This window comes from Arachis stenosperma, chromosome 2 (assembly GCF_014773155.1).
Source record: "Arachis stenosperma cultivar V10309 chromosome 2, arast.V10309.gnm1.PFL2, whole genome shotgun sequence".
Classification (NCBI taxonomy): domain Eukaryota; kingdom Viridiplantae; phylum Streptophyta; class Magnoliopsida; order Fabales; family Fabaceae; genus Arachis; species Arachis stenosperma.
The window spans coordinates 97,242,613-97,265,149 of NC_080378.1; the positions used below are offsets into that span (position 1 = coordinate 97,242,613).

The 22,537-nt window shown below is 35.9% G+C and overlaps 2 protein-coding genes across 2 annotated transcripts; both read left to right on the forward strand.

Annotated features, from left to right (window-relative positions):
- The first annotated feature begins 985 nt into the window (after positions 1-985).
- On the forward strand, positions 986-2,919 carry LOC130961355 (probable glutathione S-transferase). Its single transcript, XM_057887190.1, has 2 exons — positions 986-1,418; positions 2,337-2,919. Exons 1-2 carry the CDS (start codon positions 1,095-1,097, stop codon positions 2,697-2,699), a joined length of 687 nt encoding a protein of 228 aa, XP_057743173.1. The 5' UTR covers positions 986-1,094; the 3' UTR covers positions 2,700-2,919.
- Positions 2,920-14,541: 11,622 nt separating this feature from the next.
- LOC130963227 (protein BONZAI 3-like) lies at positions 14,542-17,313 on the forward strand. Its single transcript, XM_057889363.1, has 11 exons — positions 14,542-14,580; positions 14,724-14,750; positions 14,903-15,022; positions 15,174-15,248; positions 15,345-15,406; positions 15,572-15,671; positions 15,760-15,874; positions 15,963-16,039; positions 16,285-16,419; positions 16,652-16,792; positions 17,144-17,313. The coding sequence occupies exons 1-10, from the start codon at positions 14,542-14,544 to the stop codon at positions 16,781-16,783; spliced, it is 882 nt and encodes a 293-aa protein (XP_057745346.1). The 3' UTR covers positions 16,784-16,792; positions 17,144-17,313.
- The last annotated feature ends 5,224 nt before the right edge of the window (positions 17,314-22,537 follow it).

Genomic DNA, 22,537 nt, shown 5'->3' on the forward strand with positions numbered 1-22,537 from the left:
CTTACCGCGTTCTCGTGTTCGCCGCTTCTTCTTCTTCTTCAACATGACATTGTGTCCCTTCTATGTCCTCTCCATCATGGCAGCGCCTCGCCATGTGTTTCCTTCCGCCATGGCAAAGAAGAAAAAGAAGAAGAAGAAGAAGAAGAAGTATTCCCGCTGCCATGGCAGCATCAGCATCCCCTTCGGCCATGGTGAAGAAGACGGCTGGAAATGTCGTTGGAGCTCTTTGCCATTATTAAAGCTCTCTTCTGATGGCCACATCACGTTTTTCGTTCACTATGATGTCATTCTTTTCACGGTTGGATGATTTTGTCAAATTTTAAAATCTTTTAGGGACTATTTTGTCAATAACAAAAATTAAGTACCATTTTATTAGCATTAGAATATTTCGGATACCAATTTAGTATTTACCTCTTAATAAATATATGAATCATGCATTTCTCTTCTTCTAACTATTTGCAATAAAATATAAAACAAAAATATTATCTGTACACTAAAATTAACTATTGTATATTTGTATACAAATACATATGTAGTTTAATTTATTTTTAATGTATATTTTGTATTTTAATATATATTCTACTCTAATAATTGATTTTAGTATACATCTAACATAATTGAATATAAAATTTATATCTTTATTATTTTTAATAAGAGGTTTTGGACAATTTTCATGAGATTTAAATAGAATGACAGTCAATAAAATTTTAATGAAATTATCTATTTAATAAAGTTACTTTTTTTTTTCTTACTAAAGGTAGAGAGACTCGAACTCGCAGCATCTTAATTGAGTATTGAGAAATTATACCATTTGAAGTATAACACATTGATATATTTAATAAAGTTACTTATCATACACCAATATATTATCTATTTATTATTAATAAGTCAAAATATAACAATAGATGAGTTAAAGAAACATTTCGCTGACTAATCTTTTTATATATGTAGTTACAATGATGTTACATAAATTGAACAAGTCCAATATGAAAATGCCTAACCTATCGATAAAAGCAATCAAAGACCGAGACAAAGTAAACTACTAAAATTGGTTAAGCTCGCACCACAAATTGAAGAAGCTACATACAACAATAATGGCAGCAGAGCAAGAAGAGGGATTGAAGCTTTTGGGAGTCAGAGCAAGCCCATTTAGTCACAGAGTGCAGCTAGCTCTGAAGCTGAAGGGAGTCCAACATGAATACCTTCAAGAGAATCTTGAAAATAAGAGCCAGCTACTTCTCAAATACAACCCTATTTACAAGAAGGTGCCCGTATTGCTTCACAAGGAGAAGCCCATAATAGAGTCTCTTGTGATTATTGAATATATTGATGAGACTTGGGATGGGTACAAGATCTTGCCTCAAGAACCTTACCAAAGAGCCTTGGCTCGGTTCTGGGCCATCTTTATCGCTGAAAAGGTAATTTTACTTTTTTATGCTCCTTCTTTAATTTGTGTTATTACTTATTAGGATTTAAATTTTTTTGGACGGGTACCTCGAAATCACATGCATTAATCTCTTCCATTTGTGTTTGTAAATAAAAAATATTACGAATTAATTTGAGTTAGTTAAATAATTAATTTATTATTTATTTAAAAAAGTATTCGAAGTTTGAATCATTTTTTATATATGCAATAACACATTAGTTAGTAACAAACTCTTATATGAAATTTGTATTTATTATCATAATTAGCTTCTCAAATTGAAAATACCATAAAAAATCCAAAAATTAAAAAAAAATCATGTATTTATACTTATAATTTCAACAAATTAGAAATGCTTTTAAAAATAACTAAAAAATACACTTTTAAAATTAATTTGTATTTATTATCATAATTAAAAATTTTAATATATAATTCAATAACCCATATATTAATAAATATTTAAATTTATCCTAATTCATCCATGATCAAAATTTTCTATCTATTATTTATAGTTATTTTAAATTTTAAAAATTATTTTACCAAAAACAAATATTATTTATGCTTATTAAAATTTACTTTTACATATATATACCAATCATGCTAAGTATATACTAAAATAACAACTAGTATAGTATGTATATTGAAATATAAAATACATATTAAAAATAAGTTAAATTTCACATATATTTATGTATAAATACATAATGACTGATTTTGATATACAAATAATATTTTTGCATATATACGCACATCAATCTATCCTGGGATTAAGCATAGAAAAAATGTAAAGTAACTTGTTTAGTTACTTTCTCAATCTATCCTGGGATTAAGCATAGAAAAAATGTAAAGTAACTTGTTTAGTTACTTTCTGAATTACCTAGTAACAATTATATTAATGTGGGAGCATAATTAGTGCATGTATACTATATGGACAACCGCGTGGACCTTTGATGAGGAAAAACGTGAGAAGGGCACTGAAGAAGTGAGTGAGATTTTGAAGACTCTTGAGAATGAACTCAAAGACAAGTTGTTCTTTGGAGGAGATGCACTTGGGTTTGTGGACATTGTTGGTGTCTTCTTGGCTTTTTGGTTCCCTATATTACATCAAGTTGTGGGGTTGCCTCAATTGGTAGCCATTGAGAATTTTCCGAAGCTTTATGATTGGAGCCAAAGACTTCTTGACCTTAATGTTGTCAAAGAAACTCTGCCTCCTAAAGAAGATATTTTTGCTGCCTTCAGTGCTAACCTCCAAAGGAGTAATAAAGCTACAAAATAGACGCAGCAGTAAATTAGTAAATTTTTAAGAATTTTACTAGCATAAATTTCTAATTTAGTTTGTGATTTTATGAGTTAAGCTTTAATAGTTATTTGTGTAAGATACTTTTGATTATTTTGAACTGAAATTTTATTATCTTCCAAACACTTTTTATATAAATTTCAGTGCAATCACATGCATTATAGGGTTACACTACAAGAAAGGCGCTGAATACTGTCGGATTTAGTATTGTAAGTTATCGACAGATTTACCAACAAATTTGGCAATTAATTCGTTAGGTCCAAATATTATCGAAGATTTTATTTTTTGATGGTAAATTTGGCGATACAAATTGGAGGGAAAACAACGAAAAAGTGGCGCGACATTTAATGTCAGATTGACCGGCAGATGAATCTGGCAGTAAACTCTTTTAGTGAAACGTCGCATTTTGGTCAAGCGCAATTCATTACTGTCAATAAATTTAATGGTAAACGTGCCCTAAATTTGAACTACACACTCTCTCTCTCTCCCTCTCCCCCTCTCCCTCACCCTCTCCCTCTCCCAACCACCTCAAGTAGTCACCTCCTCCAGCGCCGGCCACTACCAACATTCTCTAAGGATTGCATGGCGCGACTGGAACTCATTACATCGCCTGAGTAATTGCTGTTGTTTGCCCGGATGTTGCTGTTACTGTCGCTGTTGTTGTCGCCACTAGTCCTACCTATAGGTAGGTTGTCCTCGTCCCTCTTCCTCTTCCTATTATTTTTTGTCAATTTTAATTAATGGTATCCCTAATCGTAGTCGTGACGTTAGTTTATTTTGATTACGCATTTTAAAATTTAGATTGAAATTAGTGAATTTGGAATATAAATGTGGTTGTCCTTGTGTTTATGGAACTATAATTGCTTTAGATCTTAGCCATATCCTGTAATTTAGTGCTTGGTCCATGGGATAGCTATTGTTTATTTGCTTGCTTTCACATTTTTTGCTTTCTCATATTTGCAATAATGTTTTGTTTTGGAAATATTTTTGCGTGAAAAAATGTCAATATGTATAACACATGTTCATCAATTTTAAAACTAGATTTTTTTTTTAAAGATAGATGAATTGCATTTCTTTAGAATGTAAAGAGACACATTGTCCAAAGAAGGACAAATAAAGAAGCTCAGATAATGATATACACATCACTAAAAGACCAAAAGATTAAACTTAAAGAAAGAAAAGGTAAAGTTGAAACAAGCATTCTTTGAGGTTAACGCTTCATCTTTTTTGAAGAATTTTTCGTTGCAATCTAGAGGCCATTTCTATTATGCTTGATGCTGATGTTCTCTTGGCTTCAAAGATTTCTAGATTCCGAGCTTTCCATACGGACCAGCATATACATGCAAAGAGTGTGAGGGAGGATTCACTTCTTTGGCTGCATCTCAGCACTGTGAGCCACCAGGTTGCGAAATCGACAGGATTCTATTGGATAATCACCGATACAATGGGAAAAAAGCTCCATACTTCCCTTACTGGACCACAGTGTCGCAAACAGTACACAATTGATTCCTACTCCGTTCTACATCTTGAGCACAGTGGGGAAGTTGTATGAAATCGCTGGTGAATAAGTTCCAACACAGGTAATTTTTCGTGGGAAGCTTTCCATAAAAATACCTGTATTTTTTATGGGATTTTTAACCCCCAAATGGCTTTCCAGATTACAGGGTTCCTCATTACAGCTGGGATTCGCTCCACTGGGTCATGGAAAAAATTGTAAGCAATAAGATAGTCAGATGTTGAATCGTACTGCTTCCGCTTATTCCTGATCCACTAGATTTTGTCTCTGCTATCCGCATTAATGCTGAGGGAGAGAATATGGTTCCTGACCGCTGAAGGGAACAACTCAGTGATCAAATCCTAGTTCCATTTTCGATTCTCGGTAAGTAAATCCTTTACCATATTGATTCCTGTGAATGGACTACTGTTAATGTTTAATTGAAAGGGATAAGGGGGTAGCCAAGGGTCGTGCCATATGCAAATATTCTCTCCTGAGCCAATGCTCCAACACAAACCTTTTTCCACCACCTTTTTCCCCTCTAATAAGCTCTGCCATCCCTAGGACGGTTGGTAACCTTTTATAGCTTGTAATGTGTTTGAATATCTATAGTATCTCCTTTTCAGTATGCGAGCCAGCAATGAGTCAGGATTAGTCGTAATACGCCAGAATTGTTTGCCTGACAGTGCCATATCCTGAGCCTTTAAGTCCTTAAATCCCAAACTTCCTTGCTTTTTTTGTCTCGTCATATGGTCCCAGCTGATCCAGACCATCTTTCTCTTTGAACCACGTTGACCCCATCAAAATTGTGATAATATCCTGTGAATATCTTCTATGAGTGAGTCTGGTAATAAAAAACAGGAAATGGTGTACACAGGAATAGCTTCTCCAACTGCCTTGATTAGGACATGTCTTCCTCCAGCTGATAATAGTTGCCTCTTCCATGTATGAGTTCTTTGGTGGACGTTGTCTATAATTGCACCAAAAGTGGCTTTCTTGGATCTCTGTACCACTGATGGTAGGCCAAGGTACTTATCCTGAGCTCCTATGTGTTCAATGTTAATCACCTCTGCCAAGTGCTGTCTAAGAGTATTAGGAGTGTTCTAGCTAAAGAAAATTGCAAATTTATTTAAATTAACCTTCTGTCCGCTGATTTTTTCGTAGTCATAGAGTAGAGCTAGGATATTAGTGCATGCCTCCTCTATTGCTTTACAAAATAGTATTGAGTCATCTGCAAAAAGAAGGTGGCTAACTACTGGACTTCTTCTATGAATCTGAATGCCTTGTATGAGCCTGTTTTGCTCTACCCTGTGTAACAGATAGAAAAGTCCTTCTACACAAAAGAGAAAAAGGTATGGTGACAAGGGGTCTCCTTGACGGATTTCCCTTGTTGGCTTAAAGAAGCCATAAGGTTGTCCTTCCACAAGTACAGAGTAAGAAACAGTAGTAACAAGTTCTCGAATCCAAGATATCCATCTAGCATCAAAGCCCATTCTCTCCATTATAAACCACAGGAACTTCCACTCCACTCTATCATAGACTTTACTCATATCCAATTTAATGGCCATTTCATGTACCAAACCAGATTTCTTAGTTTTTAAATAATGCATACATTCATGAGCCACAAGAATATTATCATAAATTAATCTACCCTTTAGGAAAGCACTCTAATTAAGGCTAATAAGATCATTCATAAAATATTGAAGTCGATGCACCAGAATCTTCGAAATAATCTTATAAAATACTGAGGATAGACTAATAAGTCTTACCTGTGTCATATGTCGGGCATCTGGAATCTTGGAGATCAAACATATTTGCATATGGTTGAAACCCTTTAACCTTGGATATGGAATTTAAGAGATAGATTTTCTATAACACTATCAAATGATCCTCCCTCCACCAAAAAAGCTCACCATTGCTCTATATATATCATTGCATATCACATTCCAGTAGAATTGGAAAAATTTACCAGTGAATCCATCATTACTTGGAGCACTCTGTGAGCAAACAGTAAAAGTGGCTCTCTTTGTTTCCTCCATTGTTACTGGTCTCAGCAGCCTACGGTTCATGGAAGTTGTTACCGTAGGTCGAAAATTATTAAAAAAGTCTCTAGGGTTAACGCAATTAGTAGCAGAAAATAACTCTTTGAAATAATTTTCAGCTACAATGCAATACCTTTGGGGTCGGATGCTACGTCTCCGTTATTCCTAACCAGCCCCCTGATTTTATTTTTTTGGTTTCTGGCATGGAATTTTCAGTGGAAGAAGCAAGTATTTTTGTCACCCTCTCTTAGCCACTTACATCGTGATTTCTCTCGCCAATAACTCTCCTCCTTTGGCCACTCATTTTCTAATTTGTTTTCTAACTCCACCAGCTCTTCACCCCCGAATACTCCATTTTTCCTCAGTTGATCCAGCTGCTGAGTCAAATCCTCAATTCTTTTCTTGAGTTGTTCGATACTGTTTCTACCAATCGACTAGTCGGTGACGACAAATCTTCAGTTTTTGGGCTAAAACAAACATTAGTCAGCCTTGAAAAGTATTAGACCAAGCATCCACTATAATCTTCTTCATTTCCTCTATCTCACACCACCTCTCTTGGAATTTAAAGCACCTTTTTATGACCATCTTTGAGGGTTGGCATCTAGTAGCAATGGGGGCATGATCCGATCCATTTTCAAATAATCTCCTAATAACAGCTGCTTGATATCCTTCCCTCCAAGGCACACCTACCATGACTCGGTCAAGTCTCTCCTGTATCAATTCACCCCGATTCCTCCTATTTGACCATGTAAAGCATTGACCGATCATTCCCAAATCAGCTAGTTGATTGTCATTGATATATCTGTTGAAATTTCAATGGAAGTTGTTGATCTTGTTATCCCTTCCTCTTTTTCTTCATTATTTTTTATTGCATTGAAATCACCCAAAAAACAACATTTCCTTGAAATTGTTGAAGTTGTACGGATAATGCCTCAAATTGTTCCACTCTAATTTGTTCATGAGTACTTAGGTATACTCCCACCAATCCCCACAACATACGCTTATTCTCATCTTTAATTTTAGCAATCATAGAAAACGAGTTTTGAGCAATTATCCTTACCTTAATAAAGTCCTTCCATGCCAGGGCTATACCTCCCGATAGTGTAACACCTTCACTACCCCAAAATGTCACGCTTTTAAAATTTCTAGGTCTTACATCCTACCCACCTTATAAAAATTTTTGACCTCAAAAATTGATACAAAATAAAAGAGATTTCATATTATTTCGCTCTTGAACTCATTTAAAAAAAAAGGCAAAAAGTCCTCAATATATATATACATATAGTTTCAAATACCAAGATTTTCATATGGCATAAAAATATAAAGGGTATAAGTATGATGTGAAATAAGGTTACAAGATAGGCTTGATGCACAAAATAATATGTTTCAAACGTGTGATTGTAATGCAAGGCGGCAAAAAGTTATAAAACAAGCTGGGGTTAAAACGATGTGCTTAACGTCCGCATACTGATCTCATACCAACTTCAGAGATTCAACTATTTAAACTTCAGCATAACTTATCTCCACCATTCTTAACTGTACTTCATTGAACAATTCATCCAAAGATTTTCAATTTTGTCAAACACTTTGCAAACCTTACTACTGGTCATAAATCCTACATCAACAGAACTCTTTCACGTAAAACAAGGTTTCACAACTCCCTGTGACGTCGTACACTTACGAGTTTCATCTTTTGCGTTCACCAAATGTGTCCTAAATGATTAATGTGTCGTTCATTAAGTCTAACGGTCGCACAAGATGCTAAAACTAATCTTGAGTATACTCAGAAGGATAATAGACCATAGAAAAGAAAGAAAAGCGACAAGGACCGCGTTCGCAAGAATTTGAAAGAATAAATGCAATTGCAGGTAAATAAGGATGCTCAAGAAATGAAGTTTGCTAGAAAGAAATCAATTGACAATTTCAAGGATAACCCTTGGATAAAAAAAATCAATAGGATCAATAAGAAGAAAATCAGCGCATTAGTTTGAAACATATCCAAACTGAGCTGAAAAAGTATGAGATTTCATAGAAAAGGAATGATTAAAGACTATGGTGACGCATTACTGCGAAATAACTTCAAATGACCACGGGGTTTCATAGTTCGTGGAGGAATATGGAATCAATAGCTGTGTTGCAAGAGTTTTAAAATAATCAGAAGTGTAAACAGCCAAGATATGCGTAAGGTACAAATGGCGAAGCAAGAAAATTTAAATTACACTCCAAGAAAAGAGAAGGAGGAACAACACATCAAATTGAATGGCATAATTTAGAACACATAAGCCAATACAATTGTACATGATAAAAAGGGGCACTTTACATTTTCAAAGATTCAAGGGTCAACATCGTACCCAAAACAATTCCAATATTATGTCAAAGAGTATAAGATTTTATAAAGAGAAGTATAATGATGAGGATAGATGCTCTTAAAGATTCAAATAGTAATTTACAAATAAGAGGCGGACGTATGGAGAGATTAAAGAACTTCAATAGAGATAATAAGAAGAAAATGGTGCTGATGAGCGGATATTTTATACGCTTTTTGACATCACTTTCATATAGTTTTTAGTAGTTTTAAATTAGTTTTTATTTAGTTTTTATAGGTTTTAGTGTTAAAATCATATTTTTGGATTCTACTATGAGTTTTTAGGTTTTCGGGCAATTTCAGGTATTTTCTGGCTGAAATTGAGAAGTTGGAGCAGAAGTCTGATTCAGAGACAGAGAAAGCACTGCAGATGTTGTCCAGATCTAACCTGCCTACATTCGGAAGAGCTTTTCTGAAGTTACAAAAATTCAAATGGAGCGCTCTCAACGGCAATAGAAAGTTGACTTCCAGAGCTTTCCAAAAATATATAATACTCCATACTTTGCTTCGGATTAGAAAGCCCAAAACTGGCACCCAACGCCAGCTTCCTGCCCCCTTCCAAGTGTCCAGCGCCCAAGGAGTAAAGCCAACGTCCAAAAGCCCAGAAAGGACCCCTAGCTAGCATTCCATGCCTCAAGGACATCATGGCACATGGATCTCATCAAAGCTCAATCCAAACACTCACCAAGTGGGCTTCAGAAATAGATTTTAGCACTAAATAGACTGTTTTACCCTACTAGTCATCTATTTAAAGGTTTATGCTTATGTAATGTTCATCACTTATGAGATAACAAGACTTGAACAATTTTCATCACCTTCCTCTCCCTTTGGGAGGGAGGTCTACCATTATTTTTATCCTTGTGTTTTTTATTTTCAGTATGAGTTTCTAAACCTACTAGGTAGAGGCGAGGAGCCCTGCTGAGTCCTATGAATTAATAAAAGTACTATTTCATATTTTTCGATCTGTGTCTGATCTATCTCTAAGATGTATATCCCGATCTTCATAGTGATGAACAGGACGACCTAACAAATTGGCTCTGTTCATCATATTAAGACGAACGTGCTTAACAAACACCCGCGTCTACTTGGGTTCGTGTGAATACTTGGCCGGAAAGCACGAACCAACAGCTATGGATTTACATCTCTCAGACGGTTAATCCACGATTTTGTTGGAAACTTCTCGAGACATCAGTTTAGCCGATCTCTGGGGCGATTAAGGTCTTCGTGGTATAGGCTAGATCCATGAAGCAGCGTTCTCTGATTCGAAAGATTCTAGCTTGTCTGTGGAGTTTTGAGTAGGATCGCCAAGAGAATAGATAGCTCTGCGCTTCACCCTCTAGCAGATTGGATAGGTAAAACCTCAGACCACTTAACCAGGGCGTTCAACCTGTTAATAGAGGATATCAACCGGTAAAACCTCAGACCACTGGCCGTGGCGTTGATCACATACAGCCTGCCATAGAAGAAGATCATTCACAAGAAAAGATGACAGTAGTACCAGAGTTACTTCAGAAAGACAAAGCAACTCCAACTCTCAATCTAATCCTATCACTTATTCCAATTTCCAGCATATAATTCCTATTATTACATGATCCTCGTACTTCATAAACCTTCTGATTCCGCCTGACTAAGTCCTGCAAGACAACCATAAGCTTGCTTCAAGCCACAATCCTCGTGGGATCGACCCTAACTCGCTCAGGTATTACTTGGACGACCTAATGCGCTTGCTGGTACTGCTGCTGTTGTATGAGATAGTGTGGGTTATGCGTACACGCGCACCAGGTGCATTAATTAAAATTGAATTCAAGCTGAATCAAGGTACAAAATACACAAAAAAAATGACCAGAATCAAGGACGTCGTTTGCAAAATCCAAGGGAATGTGTAGGAATGCAATCAAATGAAAGGTCCACAAGGAATAGATAAACTTAAGAGAAAGATCATCTTACTTAGTAAAAAGAGAAGATATGAAATAAACAATTGAGGGAACTAAACAAAGTATAAATATTTGTGTTACCTCGAAACTCTGCAACTCTTTATAACCTTGTACATTTACCAAATTCACTTTCTACGCGCACAAAGCGCGTCCCTTAAAACTAACACATAAGAAATACTAAACTTAAGAAGATTACAAATGACACAAATGGTATTTACAAGAAATCGGGAGAATACTCAGGTTCACAGTTGAATAAGGATGGTACTTCGCAAGTATTTGAAAGAATACATGTGATTATCAATAGACAAGGATGTATATAAGTAATGAAGTGTAGTGTAAAGGGAATTAATTCGAAAGCTTAAGAAGGAATTCTGAATTAAAGAGCTTCGACATGGGCAACAATAGGAAAAAGAGTACAGCAATTTAGAACAACTTCAAATTGAACATAAGGGAATTGGTTTATCTCTTTCTAAAGAAAGTATATAAATTCAATTTTTTTCAACAAAAACTAAACAAAGTTAAATATTATGTTATGCTAAATCAAATTCAAATTAAAATGATTTGTGTGAAGTTTATTAAATAAAAATTAACTGGAATGAAAGTAGAAAACTTGCTTTAGAAAGTTTGAAAAGTTCGTAGATACATAATTAAGTATATATATATATATATATATATATATATATATATATATATATATATATATATATATATATGCGTAAAAATTCGAATAATGTTGTAAAAGAATCAAATTATGTTCAAATGAGAAAATCTAAGGTAAGGTATTCTTGTAAAAATAAATAAAGACTAAGTAGCACTTTTAAATAGAAGTATGTTTTAATTATATAAAGAAATTATTCATTTTTTTTTTGTAAGAGAAGTATTTATAAAATCAAAGGTTGTCGTATTCAAAATTCAAATAATAGTTACAATCAGAATTAAACAGAAAAAGAACCAAAATAGAACTATTTTCAAAAGAGATTCTAAGATAAGAATTGTAGAAGAAAACTACTAGAATTGATACATTTGATCAAAACAAGGTCAGTTTTTATCATTTTTACGAAGAAACACAAAACCAAATATTGTAATTCAAGCAAGACACACAATAGTTATAAAACACGAAACATGAGAATTAAATCGCATAATTAGTTTACTACGAATTGCGACTCTTAAGATTTCTAATGATTTAGGAATCAAGGATTATGCATTGCACCAAAACTAATTCAAGATCAAATCAATAAATACCAAATTTATGAATAGTGTCAAGGTTGAATGTTCCTTAAAGATTCAAGCAACAACTAGAAAAATAATCAAGCAAGGATATATATGAATGACAAGATATGGTAGAAAAATATCCAAAACACATTTCAAGAAAGAAATAAAAAAAACTAGAGATTCTAATACAATTGATAAAGAAAAAGATAATGTCAAGCACAAATAACGATTATACGTCGAAATGGAAATAATCTCTAGAACTTAATTTCTAACGTTCCCAATACCCGCGACTCGCGTTATCTATAACTCGCATATCGTCCATGATAACCCATTAGTGTTTACATATACATAATTTACTAGTGTTAAGCCGGCCAAACTTAATACCAGGAATTATGCAATGCAAAACTAATGGCATTAATCAATAGACCGTCATGTACATAAAGCTCTAATTCTCGTTATCCAAACAAGACCTACTACATGACAAACTCTCAGAGTATGCAATTGAAGCATAGTCGGTCCATTCCTCAGGCTCTACAAGAAAGACCGCTCTGATACCATAATGTAACACCCTCACTACCAGAATGTCACGCTTCTAAAATTTCTAGGTCTTACAGATAGACCACTTGAATCAACAATAGTAAAATTAGTGAATCCACATGATCTGAGTTTCTGCTCAACAAGTCGAGTTTGGTTTTTGGTTTCACTTAGAAAAACCAACTCGGGAGAGTAAGATTGACACATCCCTTTAAGATTATGGACTGTTAGGGGTCTCCCCAAACCCCGACAATTCCATGAAAGGATCCTCATGGTGCTGGGGGTGCCATTGAACGGATGGCACCCTCCACCCTCTCCACTTCCATATATAACTTCTCTGTTGTTTCTTCCGCTCTTCTTTTAGTTCCACCCACTGCTTCAGCACCTTCAGCGTTCTTCCTGGCTGAATATTTTAGGCGCTTAAACTGACTGCCATAGTGAATTGGAGGCACATTATCCCTTTAGTTCTCCATTAGAGCTCCACTAGAATCAAAGGCATTTAAGGTGATAGTTGCATCCTACATCCCGAGCTGCATTAGACTAAATTGTGTCACATTTTATTTACCTCTATCTAGCTCCTTTTCTTCATTGCGCCCAGTATTGATTCGTATTCCATTTCCTGCTGCTCCCCTCACTGACTCCTTGAAACTGAGGCTAGCAAAACTCTCTATGAGGCAATTTGGCATCAGATTCTTACGTCTCACTGGTTGGTTGGCTTGGGGCCTTATTTGTTTCTCAGTGCGGTCCTTCTCCTACAATTCCACCCTTTTTCCAACTTGATCGGCTCTTACCCATTCTCCTATTTTATCTTCATTAATTCTTTCTTTCTTAGCATCTTCCATGAACTTGGAACAAAATTTATGGTCATGGCCTATTTGTGCACAGTAGGTATAGATTGTGCCTAATATCTCATATCGTACAATCACCTCTACTTTGTTTTTATCTGAACCAATCACGCTGAGGCTGCCTCTGATAGTTTGCTCTCCTCTTATTCCAACTTTTGCCTTGATTATTTTAGTTTTCTGCCCTTTAACATAAAAAAACATGAATCTATCACTTTACCCAATCCTCCTCCTAGCTTATGAGCCACTTCTAAGGTTTTAAAGGCTTCAGAAACGTCCCAAAATTGGGCCCATATTGGGATGATACTAATTCTCTGTTCATCAACCTTCGACCCCTCCTTCCACCGTTGAACGTGAAGTGCGAAATCCTTGAATAACCACGGTGAACCCTTCTCTATTCTCATTGCATCCCATTCTCTATCAAAGAAGAAGTGAAATTGGTTGTGTCCTACCTCTGTATCTCTAAAACCGTCGGGACGCCCCCATATCACTACAAGAAAAATACCCATTCAGCCACACTTTTTTTAGGCTACATTTGAAAAGCGTAGCCTATTCATAGAATAGGCTACCCTTTTCTCTGTGTTGCCTTTTTATAAGAGAAAAGGATACACAAATACAGCATCATTTAAAAAGCGTAGCCTTAGGTATTAAAGATATCACTTAAAAAGCGTAGCCGTAAGTTGATATCTATAGGTTCATTTTTCATATCAAAGGAGACGCTTTTAAAGGATAGCCTATTTGTTAAGTTTTGGGTGCGTTTCAAAAGTGATGCCTAATGTCTCTATAGCCAAAAACTTAACCCTTAGTAATTTTTTTCCTTGTTTTTCCTGGAAGACCTTAACACTTAGTAAAACTAAGCAAATTAAACTTCGAGTCTCAGTCACCTTCATCCTCGAGCAACAAACCCTCCATAGCACCCTCTCACTCTCGGTCTCGATAGCTCACCATCGTCGCCCCCCACTCACGCTCGCCATTGACCCTCTCACTCTCGGTCTCGCCATTCACCCTCTCACTCTCGCCATTGACCGCCTCACTACAAGCGGAAACCCTCTCACTGTCGCCATTGAGAGTCATCGCCTTCCACTCACGACTCACCTGCACTACTCTCAACATTGACCGTCGTCATCTCCTCTTCGCCATCGCTTGCACTGATCGTCGCTGTGCGGCCCTCACCATCGTCGGTGTGCGACCGTCACCATCGTCGCTGTGCCGCTCTCACCATCATCATCTCTGTGCTTCTCATCATCGTCTTCGCTGTGCTCACATCATTGAATAGGTATGTATTGATTTCTATTTGCTTCTGAAATTGATCAGTGGCTTAGGGTTCCTATTTTAGGGGTTTTAATTTGGGGCTTTTAATCTCTGAAATATGGGTCTGTGAACTGTAATTTGATAACATGCATGCTGTTATTGATGAAGATGTGTGGTATTTTAGGGTTTGTGAACTGTGATTTAATATACAGCTTGTCTATTTTCTCTGTATTTTTGTTTCTGAGACTGAATCCAAATGCAGCGTTAATAAGCTTTTGTTTCTGTGATTTCTCAATGAATAAGTTGGCTTTCGTTTCTCTGTTTTCAGCTTCCTGTTTCTAACAGAGTTCTTACAGTTTGAACGGTTTCTTGGTTAGCCAGAAACAGAAATGGTGTGAAGAATGTAAAGAATGAAAAGAAGACAAGGAGTAGAGAAGAAGTAGAAGAGGAAGAAGAAAGGTGAGCTGAATTGTAAATTGAATTGAAAACTCACATATACATGCTTAGAAGAATTTCTTAATTCGTCAATTTCGTTGTCCTGCTGAGGAGACTGTTGCTTCAAAGATTGCTATTGAGATGATCTTAAGATGTTCACATTTGGATAACAAGGACATTTTCTCAAAATCTGTACATATTCAATCCCCATCTACAACTTCTCTACTTATTATTTGTTTGCATTTGTAAAACTTCTCATATTTGTTTTTTGTTTTCCTTGTAGGATCCCTTTTTAAGAATATCATGAGTAGTTGAGAGTGAAGGTTCTGTTCCAATTTGCAAGACTGAAGTTATTAACAACAATTTGAATCCAAAATGGAAACCAGTCACCCTTAGTTCCCGTCAGTTTGGAAGTAAAGTGGGTTTATCATCTTAAAAAATATGGATTACTAGTTCATTTTGATTACTCACATTAGCAAGATATTTATCTAGTTTCGAAATTGTTACTTTTCAGGAAAATCCATTACTCATTGAGTGTTTTGATTTCAATAGCAGTGGTGACCATGTGCTTATTGGGTAGTTATGCAATTATTGTCTATTGCTTTATTTTGTTCATTATTCAAAACTCTTATAAGCCTTCATTTTTTCATTCATAGATTTTAAATGTATATATATATATATATATATATATATATATATATATATATATATATATATGATATCAATTTTTATTGCCTTCAGTAAACTGAGATCATCAATAGCAGACCTAGAAAGGCTTAACAAAGAGAGAACAGGCACAAATTTGTTCATACCATCCACACACCACAGAAAAGAAGAGAAGGTACTTATTGACCATGCAATAATAGAATTACATTTTATGGTCCACTTCTGTGCTGAATCTCATAGTTCTTGGAATTTCTTCTATGCAGATGCTGAAGGGTCAACTTTTTGTGGATCAATATTGTGAAAGGGAGCAATTCAGCTTTATTGATTATGTATCCAGTGGATTTGAACTGAACTTCATGGTTGCTGTGGATTTCACTGGTAAGTAAATATTGTTATCTTGGTGAAGATGATTACTGAAATTACATATTCATCTTATATCATGCTAACTGATTCAAAATTTGTCCAGCTTCAAATGGAAATCCTCGATATTCAGATTCTTTGCATTATATTGATGTCTCGGGTCAGTTAAATTCATATCAAAGGGTAAGCTTGATACTTTGTTCTCAATAAATGACTCTGAACTGCTGTTCTGATCCAGAAATTTTTGGAGCACAATAGAATATGGTCTTCTATTTTGCAATATTGATAATGATAGTGCTTCAAAACAAAATTCTTGAAAATACAATGATATATGATTGGACTAACTAATATGATAAGGTGACATTATGCTGTATATATAAAAGTCTTGCCTAATCACTAATCAGCATAGTAATATTAATCTTTTGCAGGCTATAATGGAGGTTGGGGAGGTTATTCAGTTCTATGACTCTGATAGGAAGTTTCCTGCTTGGGGATTTGGAGGAAGCACAGCTGGTGCCGTTTCCCACTGTTTTAATCTGAATGGTAGTCCGAGAGACTCCGAGGTGAGAAAATTTTTCAATTTTTGAAGATCATTCTCGAAAAGAAAAATTATTTTTGTTGTATTCACTCTTCCGTTTACACCAAGCCTAAGGGTGAAGAAACCAAACTTGGTATGCAGGGTGAACTGAGTACAAATAATACCAACTTGTAATTTATATTTTACGAAAAACACTGCTTCTAGTATCCAACCTTGAAGAGAAAAAAAATTTAAGAGGTAGGTTTCCATTGTTGCAGGTTGTAGGAGTTGAAGGCATAATGGAAGCATATGCAACTGCTCTGCACAATGTCACTCTCAGGACCCACTTTATTTGGTCCAGTTATCAACACTGCTGCAGAAATGGCTGCCAAGTCCCTTGCATCACATAATGGATCCAAGTATTACGTATTACTTATCATTACGTATTACTTTATTTGTTACATATGAATTTGTCCCTATATCTAATTTAAGTGTGAAAGTCTGGTTAATTAGTGCATGAAAAATGCTATAGGGACATATCAGGATTGTGTTAAAGGAAATGGAAGGAAGAAACACCAGTAGATTTTCATAGTTTGAATGAAACAAAATAATACATAATTCCTTGAATTCACCTCTTCTGCCGTGACCATGTTATTTTTTTAGTATATATGCTTTCTTGGCTTACTATGACTACGTGTTCCATTTAATTTTTATAATTACGAATGTCATTATGAATATTTTTTTAACTACTTATCTATATAATTATGCAGGATAACAATGAAGATTAAGCAATGAAGATTAAGCTGACTATTATTGTGGTTTATTGGCTAAGATAGAGTGCTATTTAGGATCTTTACATGTATGGTTGACTAATGATTTTTATTAGAAGATACCTTTATTGGCCAAGTGATATTATGGTTTTGATATGGCTATGCTTACTTTAATTTGAGTTGTATGAATTTTTACAGTTAATTTCATTCTAGTACTTTTGGATCAATGTTATAAATATATTTTGGTTTGAGACAATTTTTATTATATAAAGAAATTATTTAGTATAATTATGTTTTTATTTTTATTTTGTAATATTCAATTCATTTATACATGTAATCATATTAACTATTATGTTGTATTAATAATTATTAGATAATTATATATATATACAGAAGAAAAAAAAGACCAAAGGCTACACTTATATGTACAGTAGCTATAGTATACAGAAAAAAAAACGAGACCTAAGGCTACGCTTATATACAGTAGCTATAGTATACAAAAAAAAAAGAGGGACCTAAGGCTACGCTTATAAAAAGTAGCTATGGTATACAATGGGGCTACGCTTTACAAGTGATGCAGTAGCATTGAAAAGCGTAGCCTATTCTCGAAGAATGAAAGCTGAAAAGCGTAGCCTTTGGTCCTGAACAGCATCACTTGAAAAGCGTAGCCTATTCCCAAACGCCAAAAGCGTAGCCCTTGGTGTAGAAAAGCGTAGCCTTTGAGAATAGGCAACGGCCGAATAGGAATCACTCCAAAAAGCGTAGCCGTAGCCCAAAAAGCGTAGCCGTAGCCTAAGGCATCATTTTTTTTCACTTTTGGCTACACTTTTCAAGTGTACCTGAATGGGTGTTTTTCTTGTAGTGTATTGCCCATAGTGCTCCCTTCATTGTCCCCATATAGAACTGTTTATCAACAAACAATTTGCCAATTAGACTGTTAATACAGTTCAAAATTCCTCTCCTTATATCTTCTTCCTCCAATTGTATCAAGTCCTCACCATCATCTTCGTTCTCTGGTAACCTTTTCTGGCTGTTTCTCCTCCTATCCTCTATGCTCTTGTGTGATAGAAGAACGTAGACTTGTAAAATGTTTTGAATTGTTGATGCGGTAGAGACTTGTTGATGATTAACGTGAGAAATTTTTTTGAAATGTTGACCTTGACAGCACAGAAACTCTGATAAGAGTAAAAAATCCTAGCAAAGCATTGTTACCTTGACGACACTTTTAGTCATAGTCTTCTCCATTTAAAAAAAAATTAAAACTAGATTTTCTACTAATAAAAAATTTATAAATGCAATTTTGTGTTGCTTTTTTGCATATTTATTTTTTGAAATTGAATAAAAGTGAGTTAGAGTAATATGTGTCTTCATTTATTTTTCATATAAGCTACTCGATTGTTAAATTATGTTGTTTTAGTTCCAATTTGATAGTGTAAAATATTATGCCCAAATTCATTAGTTGAATTTATAAATTGGACTAATTGATTTTCTAAATTGGTTAAATTTATAAATGATGTTAGCTTATATTCTTCACAACAGCCAAAGTTAATTTTTAATTTTAATCTTTGTTTATGTTAATTTTTTATACTATTAATTAATTTGTTAATTGCTTTTTTTTAATTTTTATATTTAAATCTTGACTTTCAAATTTTTAAGAATGATAAAGAGTTAAAAAATATTAAGAATAAGGACTGAAAACTCATTTATATTTAATGTTATAATTTTTTTTAAGTTTTGCTTAAGAAAGACAGTCCTGTTGAATACTACTTTCAAACTCCTTCCAAGACAACAGAAGTTCCACTTGGGGAGAAAGGGTCCTCATTACAGTCTTTGCCATTATGTCTGCTACTGTATTTGCATCTCTCAAGATCAACCGAAGATCAGCACGCCATTTCCAAGACATGATATCTCGAATTTTTAACACCAAAGGATCAATAAACCCAAAGCAATCCTGTAAATTATTGACCATAGTAAAAGCCTTCACACAGTCTGTCTCACATATAATGTCTTTTTGTCCTGAGTCCCACGCTAAAAGAAAGCCTCTCCAAATAGCAAACAACTCTCCTTGCAAAATGCTACGACTCTCAATTGTTCCCAGACAGCCTCGTTGCCACCTTCCCTTCCAATCTCTGCTAACACAAGCAAAACCAACTCAAGCACCATTGCCAGGATAGCTAGCATCACAATTAATCTTAAAGGTACCCACTGAGGGGGGAATCTAAGAGCCACTAATAGTGGAGGGGATAGACAGTCGTTGCAACTCAAAAATATTTCGGAGCTCCTTTTCCAAGGACAAAGCCATAATAATTACCTTGTCTGTGGTCCAATGCTCATGAGGATGAAAGATCTCGTTATTCCTAGAACGCCAAATTCACCAGAGACCAGAAAAGAATCTAAAGGGGCACTGTTTGCTGTTATGTAAGAACCAACTCATCAAATCCACTGGTTGATCGGAGATCCCTAAAGCTTGCCAAACTAGTTGGGCTTTTGGACAATTCTAAATACAATGTAAAACCGATTCTTGACCTGACAAACATCGTGGGCAGCTATTCGTGTGCGAAATGCCCCTCATAAAACGAAATGCAGCAGTAGGAAGAGCCTCTCAAAGACATAGCCAGGCCAAAAATTTGTGCTTTCTGGAACATGTTGATGCCAAAGCCAAAGCCAATTACCCCTATCCTTCCAACTAAAATTCTTCTTACTGAGCCACAAATAACCACTACGAGCATCATAAACCTTTGAGGTCGCACCAGTTCAACACCAACCGACCTCTGAACCAGCTTGAACATCCGGGTTGTAAGAGTTAATGTTGCTCTGCAGAGAGTGATTCAGAGGACACAGCCGCCCCTCTCTTCTTCATTTAGAAAACCAAATGTTCTGTTCCAAATCCCCAATGCACCAAATAAAACCTTCCTTCAGGATATCCCAGGCTCGACATATACTCTTCCAAACATAAGATTCCCTTCCTCGAGATCGACTGAAATAATCATCCTTAGAAAAATGGTATTTCTTTGTCAACAGTTGAACTCATAGCTTGTCCGGATGGTGAAAAAGTTGCCAAACTAGCTTTCCAAGAAGAGCAATATTAGCAAATAAAAGGTCTCTAATTCCCAGACATCCAAACTTCTTAGGGGTGACCAACACTTTCCAATTAACTAGATTCAGGCCTCTACCATCAGCTTGACCCTTCCATAGAAAGTTTCACATCATGGATTTTATCTTATTAGTTACCCCTTTAGGGAAGAGAGATACTTGCATGCGGTAAGTAGGAATCGCAGTCACTACTGAGTTGAGCAAACAGAGTCTTCTTGCCTTATTAAGAAATCTCCCTTTCCAGTTGGCTAGCCTTTCCCGAATCTTGTCCAGAACATCGTTGAAAGTTGCGCGTGTCACCCTAGAGTGATTAAGGTTCACCCCTAAATACTTGCCCAAGTTCTGACGAATCCGATGGAGGACACTCCGGTGAAAATCTCTTTTCTTGTCGCTGAAACATTCCTGGAGCATAGCGCTTTAGATTTCTCCACATTAACCTTCAATCCAGAGGCTCTGCAGAAATTTTCCAAAGCTACCATTATAGTTTGAACTTGCTATTTTTCGGCTTTACAGAAAAGAAGCAAATCATCGGCAAACATCAAATGAGAAATTCTTGGACCCCCTCTAGAAACCGGAACCGGCTTCCATAAACCCTTATCAACTTGCTGATTAATAGAACATGACAATCTCTCCATACACAACACAAACAGATACGGTGATATAGGATCTCCTTGCCTAAGACCCCTACTCGGAGTAAAGCTATTTAATCTATCCCCATTCTAGAGGATAGACAGTGAGGAAGCAGTGACACAAGGCATAATCAGATTGACTATCAGAGAAGAAAAGCCAAAACTCACAAGGGTTTGTTTCAGAAATCTCCAATCCACTCTATCGTACACTTTCTCTAGATCAATCTTAAAGGCCAGGGTGCCTTTCTTTGACTTTGTCTTCTTCATGAAATGGAGAACCTCTTGTGCTACAATGATGTTGTATGGGGTTTCTCTCCCCGGGATAAACCCTCCTTGAAGGGGACCAACAATCTCTTTGAGATGGGGACGAAGTCTATTGACCAGGACCTTCGTTATAACTTTGTAAACCACATTATAGAGACTAATGGGTCAGAAATCCTTCATGGAAACCGAGTTTTCTACCTTCGGAATAAGAATCACAAGAGTTTCCATCATCCTTGGATCTATATCCAAACCAGAGAATGCATGACGAACCATAGTCCAAACATCAAAACCAACAATCTTCCAGTATTCTTTAAAGAAGAAAGCCTGAATCCCATCAGGGCCCGGCGCCTTAAAAGAATGCATACTGAAAACAACCGACTTAATTTTTTCCAGTGTAACTGGCGCTGTGAGGCTACAACAGGCTTCATCATTCAGGGAAGGCAGCGGCACATCACCAAGACAACCTAAGTCTACATCCTCCGACTGGCAGAATAGGCGTTTATAAAAGGATTCAGCTTCCCTTCTAAGGACCTCTGGTTCTATTTCCCACACTCCATCTTGAAGAAAGAGACTATGAATCTTATTATGCTTTCTCCGCACAAGAGTTTAGATATGAAAGAACTTGGTATTTCTATCCCCGAATTTTACCCACTGTTCTCTGGATTTCTGAAACCATAGAAGTTCCTCCTGCACAAGCGTGTTATTAAATTCCTCAATCAGCTGTTGTTCTTTTTGCCGTATAGACAAATCTTCCATTACTTTTAATCGCTTCTGAAGGAAATTAATCTGTCTCTCCAATTCGCATTTCCTAACAAAAATGTTGCCGAACACTTTAGAATTAAACTCCAAAGAGTTCTTCTGCACTTCTGAAAGCTTGCCATGCATCTCTTTGTAGCCAACCTGCCATGACTGGTTCACAATATCTCTGTAACCCGGATGAGTTGCTCAAGTCGGAATAAACCGAAAAGGTCTATTCTTTCTCAGTTGGGGATGACCTGTACAGCGCACTAGGATAGGACAATGATCAGACTGAAGCCTATTTAAAATTTTTGCATAAGCCTCTGAAAAGAGAGATAACCATTCACTGTTGATACAGACTCGGTCAAGTTTTTTTGCCACCTCAACATCATTTTTAACCCTTCTGTACCAAAAAAAACGTCTTCCAATAGTCTTCAAGTCAAACAGATCACTATCCCCTAAAGAGGTAGCAAGCTGATCTGCATGGCGACTCGAGAAGAGGCAACCCTTAGATTCATGAGAGAATAGTACTTCATTAAAGTCACCAAGAACAATCCATGGCCCGCAGAAAGACGAAGACTGAGTAACAAGATAATCCCATAGCAGAACTCTGGTATTAAACTGAGGACTACCATAGATACCACTGCACCTCCAAATCACATTATTTACC

Coding starts and splice junctions, on each gene's coding strand:
- LOC130961355 (XM_057887190.1), top strand. CDS start 1,095: ATGGCAGCAGAGCAAGAAGAGGGATTGAAGCTTTTGGGAGTCAGAGCA. Junction 1,419..2,336: donor CCATCTTTATCGCTGAAAAG/GTAATTTTACTT, acceptor GAGCATAATTAG/TGCATGTATACTATATGGAC.
- LOC130963227 (XM_057889363.1), top strand. CDS start 14,542: ATGCATGCTGTTATTGATGAAGATGTGTGGTATTTTAGG. Junction 15,023..15,173: donor AGGACATTTTCTCAAAATCT/GTACATATTCAA, acceptor CCAATTTGCAAG/ACTGAAGTTATTAACAACAA. Junction 15,249..15,344: donor CCCGTCAGTTTGGAAGTAAA/GTGGGTTTATCA, acceptor GTTACTTTTCAG/GAAAATCCATTACTCATTGA.